The sequence below is a fragment of the Aquila chrysaetos genome, chromosome 13 (genome assembly GCF_900496995.4).
Source record: "Aquila chrysaetos chrysaetos chromosome 13, bAquChr1.4, whole genome shotgun sequence".
Classification (NCBI taxonomy): domain Eukaryota; kingdom Metazoa; phylum Chordata; class Aves; order Accipitriformes; family Accipitridae; genus Aquila; species Aquila chrysaetos.
This window is the reverse complement of record NC_044016.1, coordinates 30037279-30051152: the sequence shown is the minus strand read 5'-3', so window position 1 is coordinate 30051152 and position 13874 is coordinate 30037279. Positions and strand designations below refer to the sequence as shown.

Genomic DNA, 13874 nt, shown 5'->3' with positions numbered 1-13874 from the left:
AGGAAAATAGTGTTGTGCCATGCAAATAGTTCACAGTCCTCAGAGGTTCAGTCTGGATGCTGTACACTCCCAGTCATGCTGTGTGGGAGTACTGTGTCTCTGTCAAAACAGCACGGGTCCTTGTGGGCGATGCTTCTCTATTTCTGCAGATTTCAGGAGGAGACATTTTGAGGGGCAAAATTTGGCAGTGTTGTATGTGGGAAAAAAAAAAAAAAACAACAAACCCAAACCATGATCTATTAATTGTTAAATTATTAAATGCTAGAAAAAATATGGCCTATTGAAAGAGATCAACATGTCCATCAACTTTTCCTTTGAGGGAAATACAAAATCAATATCTGAAAATAAAACAAAAGCCACTGATGAAAAATAGATTATTCTAAACTTCACATTTCTGTTGTTACATTAGTCTCTTGTTTGTTTGTTTTTGTTTTGTTTTTAAAGCTTTATTCCCGTTTAAGAACTGTGTTCTGAATATGCTTGATTCACAGATACCTTTTTCACCAATATTTGTTTTTTGAGCCTTGTGAAATAAAAGTTCTTTCACTTGCTACAGCATTTTAAATTTGCAAAATGTACATGAGACTGTAAAATACGGCACAGTCACTCAATTTTAGAGATGAACAGAGCCCTCCTAATTCTGCATTTAGAACTCAGTCTGTGGGGCATATTTACATTTCACCTCTACTGAGGGGTGAAGATTTTGGACACACGTGTAAAGAGGTTTCACTGCTTGAAGTTGTACAAAAAGCTGTGGAAGAGCAAGGACTCAAATGCTGAGTCTTTACTTACTGTCTGTCTTTTCACTCTCATTGGAGAAAGCAATTTAATATGGGGGCTATTATAACTCAGAAATTTGTTAGTAATCTGAGAACTTAATGTTTACTTCACAGATTATACCATTTATTTACCATTCTGTAGTGCTAATCTTGTACCTTGAGCATTTTAATGCATGGAATAATGGTACGTAATAAAAAAAATTCAGAGGTATTAATTCTGTTACGACAAGGTATTAACATACTTGTTTTACATAAAAGGCAAAGAGAGTAGAATCATCAGAAAGGTAGTGTATAACTGTAAATGATGTCATGCATAGTGTTATTGAAGTAGAAGGGAAGATGAAGAAGTAAGATCATTGCAGACAGCAAGGGATTGCTCCCCATTACTCCATCTAGCTAGAATGAATTATCCAGGGCTGCTGTAAGACAGCCAGCTGGACATTGCCATTTGGACAAAGGGTTCTCAAAGAGTATTGCCTGGATGCTGTTTGTGACCATCTTTTTTCAAGGATTCATGCATATGATGTGAAAGAACAAACTATACTGCAAAAACAGTCATTCACATCCAAGAGAAAGCTGACTTGCAAAACCCTGAGCTCTGTCACCACTTAGCAAGGTGGTGACAATATTAATTAAAAGTCTCAGTATTGCAAAGCCTTCCGAGTGGAATATTCTAATAGCTCCTACACTCCAATTCACGATGAAAGATAACCTTGTACTGAAGATGGACTTTTAATTTATTGGTTGGGAATGCGTGGCTGGGGGGAACCTTTCACTTTTAGGTCAGTGTTTTGAACCCAGGCCAGGTGAATAAGTGTCAAGGTTGCTAACACATGCAGGCTGTTTGGTAATGTCTATGAAGTGAGTTGTACTCTCAGTTTAGCTCTTGGGGGGACAGGTGTCCCCATCACTTAAGCCACCAGAAATGGCAGCTTCGTTGGAGGTGCCCAAAACTGACCTTATTAGTGAGAGGTAGGGACAGTGACTTTTCATCCTAGAGGTGAAAGCTAAAACAATTTCTGTATGCGAAAATTCTTTCTCAGATTGCATCTGTGGGGTTATTCACAGTCATTGCTATTCTTAACAGTTCCCTGAGAGACTTCTTTCTCCATTCCTAAGTGGCTGGCACATTTCGTAATTCACTGAGTTTAAGGAGGGAAGGATAGCTAGCATGCAACTAGCTTTACAGTAGTAGGTAACTGGTTTATGCTAAACAGCTAACTTTGATTTTTAAATGTAGAGTTAACTTTGGATGACTGAGAACAGATGCTGAAGATGTTGGTAATTGTTATGTGTTGTTTTCCATCTGTTCACAGTAGGTTCTGGGTTTGATCAGTTTTACAGTTCTTTATTTATAGTTTTGTCAACTTTCTAATCTTTCTTGCTTCTATTTCTTTATTGGGCTTTTTTTCAGGGTAGAGTTTGAGCACCTCAAAAGCAATGGTTAATTTTCCCCCTCAATAGTGCTGTGGGATATGGTGCGTTTTTTATTCTCATTATCCTTGAATACAGAAGTGGGACACTTAAAAGTACTCAGCTATGGCTAACATCTGCTCCCATTGTTGTTGAAAGGCTTATAGTCCCATATGAGGAATCACGGGTCATAAAATGCTCAGCATTTAGGACAATAAAAACATTTTTTAAATTCCTGTCTTAAATGACTTAAAGGCTGTCGCAAAGTTGGGGAGAAAACACAAGCATCAGGATCTCTTCTCCAAGAACATAATACGGACCTTGGGAAATGTATGTACCCATAGAACAGATCATTGAATCCACTTTCATTTTAATTTGGTTTATGTTTAACTTTCTGTGAACACTCTTCTGCCTATTGACTTTGAATCTTCTTTCCCCTCCTGTTACGTTTCTTCAGCTTTGTTTCTTTATTATTCTCTGTCTTGACCCTTCTACTTTCTTTTTCTCTAATATCCCTGACAAATCTCCTCCAGTATTATATTTCATTTTGCTAAGGGAAATTAGGGGGTCATATGAAAGTAGGAGAGGGAAATGGGGATCATCACAGAAAGAACACGCTGACAGAAACAAAATTTACAGCTGTCTGTTGCATACGCAGTGCTTGGATTCCTAAAAGGGAGTTTTTTTCCGCTGAATGACTTCTTATTTTGTAGTCTTTGGATAACATATATACCTAAGCTTTAGGGCTTCTCAGCCACAGAATCTGGAAGGAAAAAGAGTTGTCTTGCCTATTCTCCCTTTTCAAGGCTGCAGCATAGATGTCAATTAGGGAATATGGGAATCTTCCATGAACATCATAGAAAGCATGACTGGGAGGATGTGGGAAATCATTTAGTCCATTCCTCTACTTTTGGGCAGAAGCAAATATGTTCATGCTGTTCTCGACACATTTATCCAACTTGTTCGTGATGATGTCCAAGAAGAAGGGTTCCACATTTACCCTGCCAATCTCTTCCAGTGCTTCACTGCTTCTAGAGTTAAAAATTAATCTAAATCTTCCTCATTGTTTAAGCTCATGACTATCTATCTTATTGAGAATAATCTACTGATTTATTCTCTTCTCTGTTGTGACTTCTTAAATGGTTGAGACAAGTATTGCTCTCTTTTCAAACTTCTCATGATTAAACCTGCCCAATGGATCTATATTTTTCATAGATGAAGTTTCCTAGACTTTTTTTCTTTTCATGGCTGTTTTGTGGATTCTCTCCAACTGGTCCATATTGTTCTTTAATTTTGTGCCCCAAAGAGGGGAAGATATTACAGCTAATCCCTTTCCAGCACTGAGGAGATTGGAAGAAATACTTCAGATATTAATACACCATTCTTCTGCTTAGACATCCCAATATTGTAGTTGCCTTTTATAACAGCACAATATTTTTTAATCAGGTTACGTTGTGATCCACTGTTGTTCCCAGATCCTTTTCTTCAGTGCTACTGCCCTGGCAGCTGTTCTCCATCCTGTGTTTTTGCAGTTGTGTATTACGGGAGGAAGGCCGTACTTCAGACTTCCTGCTAATCTGCATCCAGCTTTCTTCAAGTCATTTCACTGATTTGTCGAGATTAGTTTGAATTGTAGCTCTGTCATGAAACATGCTTACAGACCCATCATTTTGCTGTCATATTCAAATGTTATAAGCATACACTCTGTCATCTAAATGAGTAGTATAGGAAATGGTTCAGTGCAGATTCCTACAGAAGTATTCTTAAGCCCTTCCACTTAACAGTGAGCCATTACTCACCATTAGTAGGAATAAACTGACTTGCTAAACACTATTTTTTTTTTTTAAATTATTCTCATATGGTTTTGTGTTTAGTTTTCCTCTTAGATAAATAGCTCTCTGCTGTTGCAACCAGCTTAGCTATGTGACATAAAAGAGATCTGCTTCTGTAAAGTCCTGGTGGGAGGACCTTTAAAATACTCTAGCTTAACTAGTGGAACTAGGATGAATGTCTAGAGTTTAGATAGGCAAAATCATGAGGGGAGGACATGCATATATCTAAATGCAGGCTTAGAACGGTAGCACAACAGAAGTTTTCACTTTCTTGTCCTTGGAAGTTTAATTTTTTAAATATAAAATTGGGTTCTGCAAAAGTTGATGCTACTTGCTCCCTTTATTATTAAATTTGCCACATGTAAATTTACCACAGACCACTCTGGTCTGCTTAGTGATAGGAACGTGTTAAAAAATACTCAGAATTAAAAGAACATACCAGAAGTAGACCATAGTGTTGTTTTTTTTTTCCTGACAGTTTCTTTGTCTTTCTAGTCCTTCAACTTAACAAATTGAGTAGGTTGCAGTTACAATGTAAAGATAAGAATGGGTAAAGATATCTTGCAGTTTTTATAATGCAAGGTAAAACCATGCCCATGCTTTTACTGAAGATTTTTATTGGATTCTTGCCTCTTTTATTTCTGCATTATTTTTCTGAGCAGGGTTCTCTTATTTGAGTGAGTCTTGAAATTCCAAAAATGAAAAGTAGATTTAGACCAGAATTGTCCTACAGATCCTGAACACTTTTTGGTTTCAAATGGGATTTTAAACATTGCATGTGCTCCTACTTCTAAAATATCGATGTTTCTGATTGAAAATACATTTAAAATAGGCTGAATTATTTTAAACTGATAAACAAGCGGACAACCCTATGGTACTGCGTGTGTTTTGAGAAGTCACACATTTGGATCACACAGATGCCCGCTGCTGTAAAACTTTCATAAATGGGTGTCACCAACAATAATGAAAAAGGAAGGAGCTTCCTTCAGGAAACAGAGCTGTTGTAGCATTATACTGATGGTCTATCAAAATCTTGAGTTGTCTGAAGACTTACCTAAATTTTCATGCTCAAGAGTCTCTCATGATGGTTCTCTCTCACATGTAAAGATGGGCTTATGTGCCTGAAAACTTCTTTGTCTTTTCCAGCCATCTCAGGTGATCCAATAAAGATATTATCTGCCTGCTCCTAATAAACCTTGCAATATTTTAACTGGTTTAGCCCCTCCAAAGACCTTGTGAAATCTCTTATATCCTTCTATTCCTTCCTGATCTTCCCTTAAGAAAAAAAGGCTGAGGTGAGGACAGTGCATGCAGTGACCCATATTGAATTTCCCATACATCTTGCTGCCTCCTGAGTTTTCTTCCATTTTAGACCAATGGCACAACAGTCTCCTCTGAAAGAAAGAACTAATGTCACTCACTTTGTAACAAAAGGCTCAATAATCTTTCTGACATTTCTTGGGGTTCAGCCTTGCCAAGTCATTCTTGAAGGAATATTTACATGCTCTGTATTTTTTATTAATCGTGAGCACTGTAAAACAGACATGCAATCATTCAGTGCTGGAAGGAGGTTGCACATTTTACAGGAAACCCTAGACTTGCATAGGATTAAGCCATCTGCTTTGTAAGGACTGAGGTCTCCCCAGGCTCTTCCATGTAAGCAAAATGCGAAATGCTAGCAAGACATGTGCAATGTCCTGTGTGATGAATGCAACCCTTTGACGACGTCTCCTGTGAATGATAAAATTAAGGAACTGGGGTGAAGTTCCCTTGGTTACTAGAGCAGATCTGCTGACAGTGCAAAGTACGCTAGTGTATCATCTCTGACACCATCTGTTCAGCTATATGACTCTGCTGGAGCAGGGAGGGCTTTCCCCAACTTTGGATTTGGGGACCTTGTGATGGAACTTCTACTCACTTCCTTTGTAAGACGGTTCTATGCCATCCTTTCTGTTGTTCCCAGGCATTTGGCTTTGACATACTGCCTATGATTTGAGGGTTTCCTTTTAATGACCTTTAGGAACATGCTAAACATTTCCCCTACCTTAGCCATCATGATGTCCTTTATGGTGCCTTCACTGTGCTTCATTTGAGTTGTTGCTGTGCTCTGGTGTGTTTAGTGTTAAAATCCCACTTTGCCTACCAAGTCTTTTGGCATGATCGAGTTGTACTGGTGAACCACCTTTCCTATTATAATTACTCTAGTTATTTTACTAACATATACCAATGCATTTAGGCTTCCACTGCAAGGGGAAATAAGAGCAAGGGGATAGTTAATAATAATTCAACAAGTAAGATGTAAGATTTTATTTATTTTCAGTTCATAAAAATATACTCGTGCACCTAATATACTAAAATTACAGCTGATCTAGATGTTTTAGGAACATCTAAAAGATGCCATGTGTAGTCAATGGTTTACATCAAGCTAGTTTATAAAGGCTTTGCAATTTTCTGCTGTGTTTCACCTTCATGCCCCTTCTTTTGGGAGCAGAATTAAATAGTTAAGAGAACGAGGGCCAACACAGACTGTATCCCAAGCCCAGAGAAAAGCCCTGATCCTGCACTCATTAGAACACTGTGTGGACACAGGAGCTAGGAGATCATGTTGCAGGTTCACAACTTACCTTTTAAAACATGGATAACAGACAGATGGGAAATTCTTCAGGGGGAAACCTCAGTCTGGCCTAGTGGGAATGTTCTGGCAGAGCTCTTTCTGTAACACCCTTGCCATGAGCTCAGAGCCCAGTAATGTTCTGTATAACTACAGAGTGAATCACTGCATCCCATTTAGCCTAGAAGTAATGAAGACCCTCAGCTAGCAGAAATAGAGAGGAAGAATACTTCAGAAGAAGGGCTATAAAGCTGAGTTTTAAGAAACAGCTCTGTTAGACTGAGATAATTAAGTATAACACATATGTATATAAACAAATGTGTTGAATGTTTGTATTTGAAGTTCATTTTCTTCAGGTGTGTTCTCCTGCTCTGGGTATTAGAATTTAAGGTCCACTTAAAATGGGTTGTGCTTCTGCTTTAGTTAACAGACACAGGAAGTATTAAGTTTCCTATTAATGCAATATTTTTCACAACTCATAGGTTAAAATTGGATTTTGTCTATATTATCTTCTGTAAATGTTACAGAAAGGCTAGAAACTCAACAAACATGACGCTGGGCCAGTAGCCTTTCTGGTAGGAGTACAGACAAGCAGACATATGCCTTTTAAAATCAATAGTAGTTTTTAAAACTTGTAAATATTACAGCAGACAGAAATTGATTTGAGTTGGAGAGAGTGAAAGGCAGTGTTAACCTTTGTTATGAGATATACATACTAAATAGGATACAGCTCTCTAATCCTTTATTCGGCTGGATCCACTTCTCAATTCCAATTCTGAGTGCAAGTAAATAAATCTTCCTGAACTTGTGGAGTGTACCGCCTATACATGTCCCCATACAAGTTATGCTGCTGTTTTGGTGATGTACATTTTGGACTTACTGTCAGTGCCAAACTAGAAATTTAACCTGTATCTTCAGCAGGTGGAACAAGTTGTTTTGTGACCCACTGATGGGTAACAGTATTGGAAAGGGTGGTAACTGGTGCTTTCTCAATTCTCTTTGTCCCTATTATCACATGTACATATGAAACTGGCTTTGAAGCACTATCAAAAGAAAGTTGTCATTACACTCACATAAAAGGACATGTGGGCTTTCTTGGGAGTGTAGGACAATTCAGGTCTCAGAGATACCACTTTTTCCATCAAAGCATGACCTTTATTGTGCATGTGTAAAAAATATTTGCACAGAGTGGGCATGCCCTATTATTTTTCAGCATTAGCTGCAGTTGATATCTCCTTTTTCTGCCCTTGTTGCAATTCTACTTGTCAAGGGCTTGTAAAATTAAGTGGCCTGAGTAAATTATCAGGCAAGGGTTTTTTTTTCCTCAGGCACACACTTTGCCATCACAGATCTATGAATCCAAATTATAGACAACACACTATCGGCAGTTTTCACAAGCAGGCTAAGTGGGCATAGAATGTAAACTGCACTCCGTTTTCTGGAGTTAGCTTTTCCAAAATAGACCTGTGACAGCAGTAGGCAATTAATACTGCATTAAGAGAACATTTATCTGTGCGACTGCAAATTGTTTGGCTTCCTGGCCTGCACCCCTCTTCTGTGGTCTCTCATCTAAGACTGTCAGCAAAGTTTCTTTTGTAGTAACAGCTTCAGAAAGGAAAAATGTTTTGTTGTTTTTTTTTTTTTTTTAATTTGTAGAGCCACCTATGGTAAATAAATTCTAAAAAGAAATGTCTAGCTTTCTAGGCACTTACTTGTATTCCTGCTGGTATTCGGCTTGGTGCCTTCAGTCCTGCCTTGTTTCTCTGGGCAACCTGATACTCTGAAATGTGCTGTACAGCTCAGCAGAAGAAGGAATTTGCTTTGTCTAAGTCATTTAATAGCTTTTAAATCCCAGTGGATTACAAATTTGCAGGGTACTATATGCTGGCTGTATCTTGATCTCTAGGACTTAAACGTGCTTTGAATTGTTTCTTAATAACTATGAATAGAACTGTTAGTTAAAGCCAAAGCAGTGAGAACAAGTGGTATCACAATAAGAATAGCAGGACGAGGGTTAAGTAAAATGTAGACTGTGGAACCTGTTAAAATTTGCAAGTTAAGTTTTGCAGTAGCTTTAATATAGTCACTTATGGATTGCATCACTGAAACATAGCAAACACTTCCTTAAGTAGCATTCCTAACCATGTTTAGTCCTAGGAAAATAAGCCAATTTGGAAGGCATCAGGCTATGAGGCCACATGCTGAGAGTCTGCTGTAATGTACTGCAGCAATACTTTCCATGAGGGACAAGACAACTGTCATAAGGGGATAGCACCATTTCATTAACTGGTGTACTGGTAAAACAGAAAGCTCTGAGAAACTGTAGTTTAGATAAAAGATCTAAATCTCTTCTTCTAGATATAGAAGATAATCCAAACTATCTAGATACAGATAGTCTAAATAAAGAATCCACACATAGTAGAGTGCTTCAGCAGAACTTGTTATCTCATGAATGGACACTTTGTAGGTAATTTCAAGTTTATCCTTCAGAATGGTACAATGTCAATGACAAACCCCAATACTACTGGAAAGAATCTTAAATAACCTACAGATATAAAAAGGCAGCCCATAAAACCAGTGACTGTCATCAAATGATTTCTTGAAAACAACTTGACTCAGCAGTAGTAGCATCGTTTCCTTGTTTATATCATAGCAACATTGGCTGCTTAGTGTCTTCATAAAATGAACAAGATTGAGAAGAGATTTTGTCTCTCAGCAAATTCAGTGCTGTAAAAATGTCTGTTTTCAAGATAAGCTATCTAGATTATTTGAAAACTTTGGGATCTTCGGATAAAAATTATGTTTTGTGTCTATCAGTGCGGCATCCAGTAAGTTGAGTCAGCTGTTGTAGAGGTTAAGTGGAGGACCACAGTGAGATTAGAGGTGGACAAAATTCTATATTGCTTTTATACATGTATATTTATATATGCATATATGAGATAAGAAGTGCCAGGTTCTATTTCTTCTTAAGAAACTAAGTTAGTAGCTTTCTTCACAGTAGGAATCAGATTTGTATTTAAGACTGCTCAACGAGTGGGGTCGTTGCCATTAAATCCTTAATTAAATGAAAAATGGGGAAAAACTCACTTACTTGAGTGGTACAAGGTCAGAACGTTCACCATAAACATCTAAAAGAGATGGAAATGGCTGAGGTTTTTCTCCAAATTCCTCTTTGAGGTTAGCATGGTGTGCTTGGAACAATTCTACAAACTGCAATAGCATCTGCAGATAAGCACATGTCCATCACATAAACTTAATTCATGAAAGGCTTATTCATTTACTGGTTAAGCTTTCTAATATTTATTGCCCAATTGCCATGCAAGGTTCATGTGCATTTACCCTTGAGTGCTTTCAGCTGTTTTTTCTGTATTACCATAATGTTGTTCCTTCCAAGGATGCTGCTTGTAATATTTAATATTTGCAAATGACTTAATGTGATGCTAAGCCTTTTTAGATACATATCACTAGAACAAGATACTGCTTGAGGCAGACAAATTAGTCTTATAAACTAGATCCTAACCCTATAATAATCCAAACCAAATACCATCCTAAGACTCTATCATGTTGAGCCCTGAGGGTAGAGGTGCCTAGTATCTGTTGTGATGCTTGATACACTCTGGTTTCAGGTCTCCCATGAGCTCAGTAAAGCTAGTTACCTTAAAATGAGGGACGTTTTACCTTGCTGAATGACTGCTTTTCAAGCTAACATCCCTTTATTCAAACATGTATTTGCAGAGATGCTTCAGCTGCAGCCATACTTATCTCCATCTGCATACAGAATGACTTTGTTATGCCTCTACCTGCAACTTATCCTCTGCAGATCAACAGGACCCCTGCCCAGAACCACTTACAATGCTGTCTTCTCTCTCGTCCTTTCTCTGGGTATCTAGAATTAGGGATTTCACTGCACAGCTCCCACACATACATAGCACTTCTTGCTTCTTCCTTTCAATTGGAGAGAAGTTGATAAATCTAAAGTTTAGCAAGCTGCTCCTTGTCACCGTAGGAGCTCTAAGAGCTCAGCAAGCTGCACATAAATTCTTCACATAAATTGAGTCAAACCCAACAACAATGAAAATATTATTCTTTAACAGAAAGGTGCATTTTTAAGAATAGACCATTTTTGAAAAGTCAGTCTGTATCTTCTTAAGGTGTCAAGTGTGTCTAGAATTTACAAGATTCAATTCTCACGAAAGTTTTTGCCTTCATCTACTGGCCTTTCTTATTCTGTTTCTGAGAGATCAGATATTAAATAGTCTAAAAGAAAGGCAAGAAAAAAGAAAGCCAAAGGAAATTTCATATTGACAATGGGGATTTAGGGTATATTTTATTTTTAAACTATTTACATTATATGTTTTTAAAACTATGGTAATTTGAAATAGCAAAAGAAGGGGAATTCCAAATATCTGACAATTTTAAGTAGCTAAAGTCTAACTTACCAAAATGTATGGCCTTGTTATATACCTAGAGTTAAATACCTGGTGAAATACCTAGTAAATACAAACTTGCTTTGTATACCTTAACAGACACTGAAAAGCAAGGAGAATTTGTCAGAATGCTGAGAAGTAACGGAGATTTGAAAACAGATTGATTTTAACTACTAAATTTTATAGTAGCCCATGTTTTGATTTCATTCATACAAAAGGTAATGTGTGTACGACCTCTGTAGATCAATGGAGTTAGTTCTGCTTTTCATCTCTGCAAGTAAAAGCAGACTTTGTTATTCTCCACGGAGCGAGAAATGCTCATGGTTGCTTTTGTGATCGTTTTGCCCTGCAAACTTAAGTATCTGCATTTGTGTGTTTCATGAAGTTGTGGTAGTTTTCTGAAAATTATATAATACAGTTTAAAAATAAAACTCTTGGTAAGGCAGGCCATATCTGCAGGGTCTGAATATGAAATGTCTGTGGTTGAATTATTGTAAACTTTCGAAATCCATTCTAATTGTCCATGTTTTCAAAAGGCATTCTGTTTCTTACTGCAGTTACAAGTAGGAACAAATGCAATTTTGCTGGTATCCTTGCTGTATAAAGTCTCTTCAGTTACTTCATCCTGAAGAGTGTTCTCACAACTTCCTGCCTGTGAGAAATGCATGTTACTTGTCCCTGGCATAGATAATCTGTGTAAGAACTGTTTATCATGGCATGAATTCAAGTAGTAGCAATTTTTGCTTCTGTGCTTGGTATTGCCTACATTTTACTGTCACACAGCTTTCTTTATACTATATCAATATTTCTTTTCAGGAAGAATGTATAACAGATAAGTCCCAACAAAATATTATGAGCTCATAAAATGTTAAGTGTAGTAATAAGCGTTAGACAAATTTTGCCTTTATGTGTAGATCTTTTTTTGGGACACATTTACGAGCAGAATCTAGCACAGTTTTCCTTCAAATCAAGCAATTCTTTGCAGCTTCATGAACATCTGGGATAAGAATTTTGAACTCAGCAACATGTATAAAATGAATAGGAGCTGGACATCCAAATTTCTAAGGCAGTAGTGAAAATCTCAGATGCAGTGTTTACTCAGATGGCTTAGTAGTTGTTTTGGAAAATGTGTTGTTGATAAGTTTTTTTTTTTTTTAATTGCTATTACAGACGTTTACAGCCTGGTGCAATTCCCACCTCAGGAAAGCAGGCACACAGATTGAGAACATTGAGGAGGACTTCAGAAACGGCCTCAAACTGATGCTCCTTTTGGAAGTTATCTCAGGTTGGCTAAAATAAAGTTTGCTATGTATTTACAGCATGCTAACTGAAACACTCTTAAAAGAACAAAAATTGTTAACTATTCAAAACAGTGAACACAAACTCTAAGTAGGATGAAAAGTGAGAGATGAAACACACTTTGAAACAAAAGGGAGGAGGAAAAAAAGCACCAAAATCTTCTGTTTTGTGCTTGTGTTCCAGGATATCACAGTGTATCAGGCTATCACTGACATCACAGCGTTGTTGGACAAACCACAAACATTGAGGACCTGGTCTTAGCCCCTAACAATTAAAAAGCCTTTACACTTAGGTTACAAATTCATTTTATTCCACTTTTAGTATAAAAGTTTTTCTTTGCTTTTAATGACTTCATTGGATGGACCAATGCTTTCAAAAGTGAGTGCCTGAAATAAAACTACATCAATATTTAGTCACAAGTAAAAGGTCTCATTTTTCAGAAGGGTGGAACATGCAAGAACTCCTTTTGACTAACTGATGTAAACTCACTCTGTCACCTGTTTTATGTGTTATTCAGAGGGGCAGTCCCCAAGGTACACTCAGAATACCCCTGAATGGGAAGGGAATAGCTCCAGTTACAGACACAAAATAAAGGTGAAAAAGGGCAACAAGATTTTTAAGACATCTTTATGGAAAAGACAGTCTACATTTTTGCTGGAGATTTCAGTGGGGAAAGAAGATCTTCAAATGATCACTCTTCATGAAATGGAGAGTCATATTTTCAGAAATTATTCTTCTTTGCGATCATTTGAAAAGATAAGTTCATTCAAACACATCAGCCTATGCTCTGAAATTAGCTGCTCTGCTGTACTGGATTAGGTTGTTAAAAGCCATTGTTCTTGGTCAGATGTGGAAGGATGCTATGGCTAATCTGCTGGATGGAGTCCAGTCTCTCTTTACAGTCCAGCAGGTAGGGAGGATGAGCTCTGAGAACATCCTGACTTCTTAATATTCAGCTACTCTAATACAGACAGTAGCAATGAACCAGAAGTTGAGTAGGAGGAAGCACTCACATATCTTCCAGATGTTTAGGGCAAACATAAAAATTTTACTCTGGTTTTACTGCTATATTAGAAAGATCCAAGTCGGATGTTTCAACATTTGAATTTTCTCTTCGGGGTTTTGTTCAAAGCCATTTGACATTCTTTCAGAAAAATACCTGTTAAAATACCTGCTAACTTTTAGACAGTGTTCAGGGCACATTCACTCTTGAGTTCTAATCACTAGGGTATCTGTAGCCAGGTGTATGTAACAATAAACGCATTAAATTTGTTATTCTGCAGGGGAAAGACTACCGAAACCAGACAGAGGGAAGATGCGCTTCCATAAAATTGCTAATGTCAACAAAGCTCTGGATTATATCGCCAGCAAAGGAGTGAAACTTGTGTCAATTGGTGCAGAAGGTATGTGACAAAGCTTGACAATGCACCTTGCTTAGATCCAAGACATTCACATTGCAAAGAAGTCTGACCAAGACCCTTGGCCAAATTGCGCGGGCTGTTCTTTTTATATG

The 13874-nt window shown here is 37.5% G+C and overlaps 1 protein-coding gene across 8 annotated transcripts in view; it reads left to right on the top strand.

The window, feature by feature from the left end:
* Window positions 1–13874, top strand: part of ACTN2 (actinin alpha 2) — a 71761-nt gene that overhangs the window by 13930 nt on the left and 43957 nt on the right. For 7 of the 8 annotated variants that reach the window (XM_030034955.1, XM_030034952.1, XM_030034949.1 and 4 more), the window contains exons 2-3: window positions 12233–12347; window positions 13645–13764. In XM_030034955.1, coding sequence (XP_029890815.1) covers window positions 12233–12347; window positions 13645–13764 — 235 coding nt within the window. Of the gene's footprint in view, window positions 1–8444; window positions 8450–12230; window positions 12348–13644; window positions 13765–13874 lie in introns of all 8 variants that reach the window. The other variant, XM_030034956.1, reaches the window with a different exon arrangement.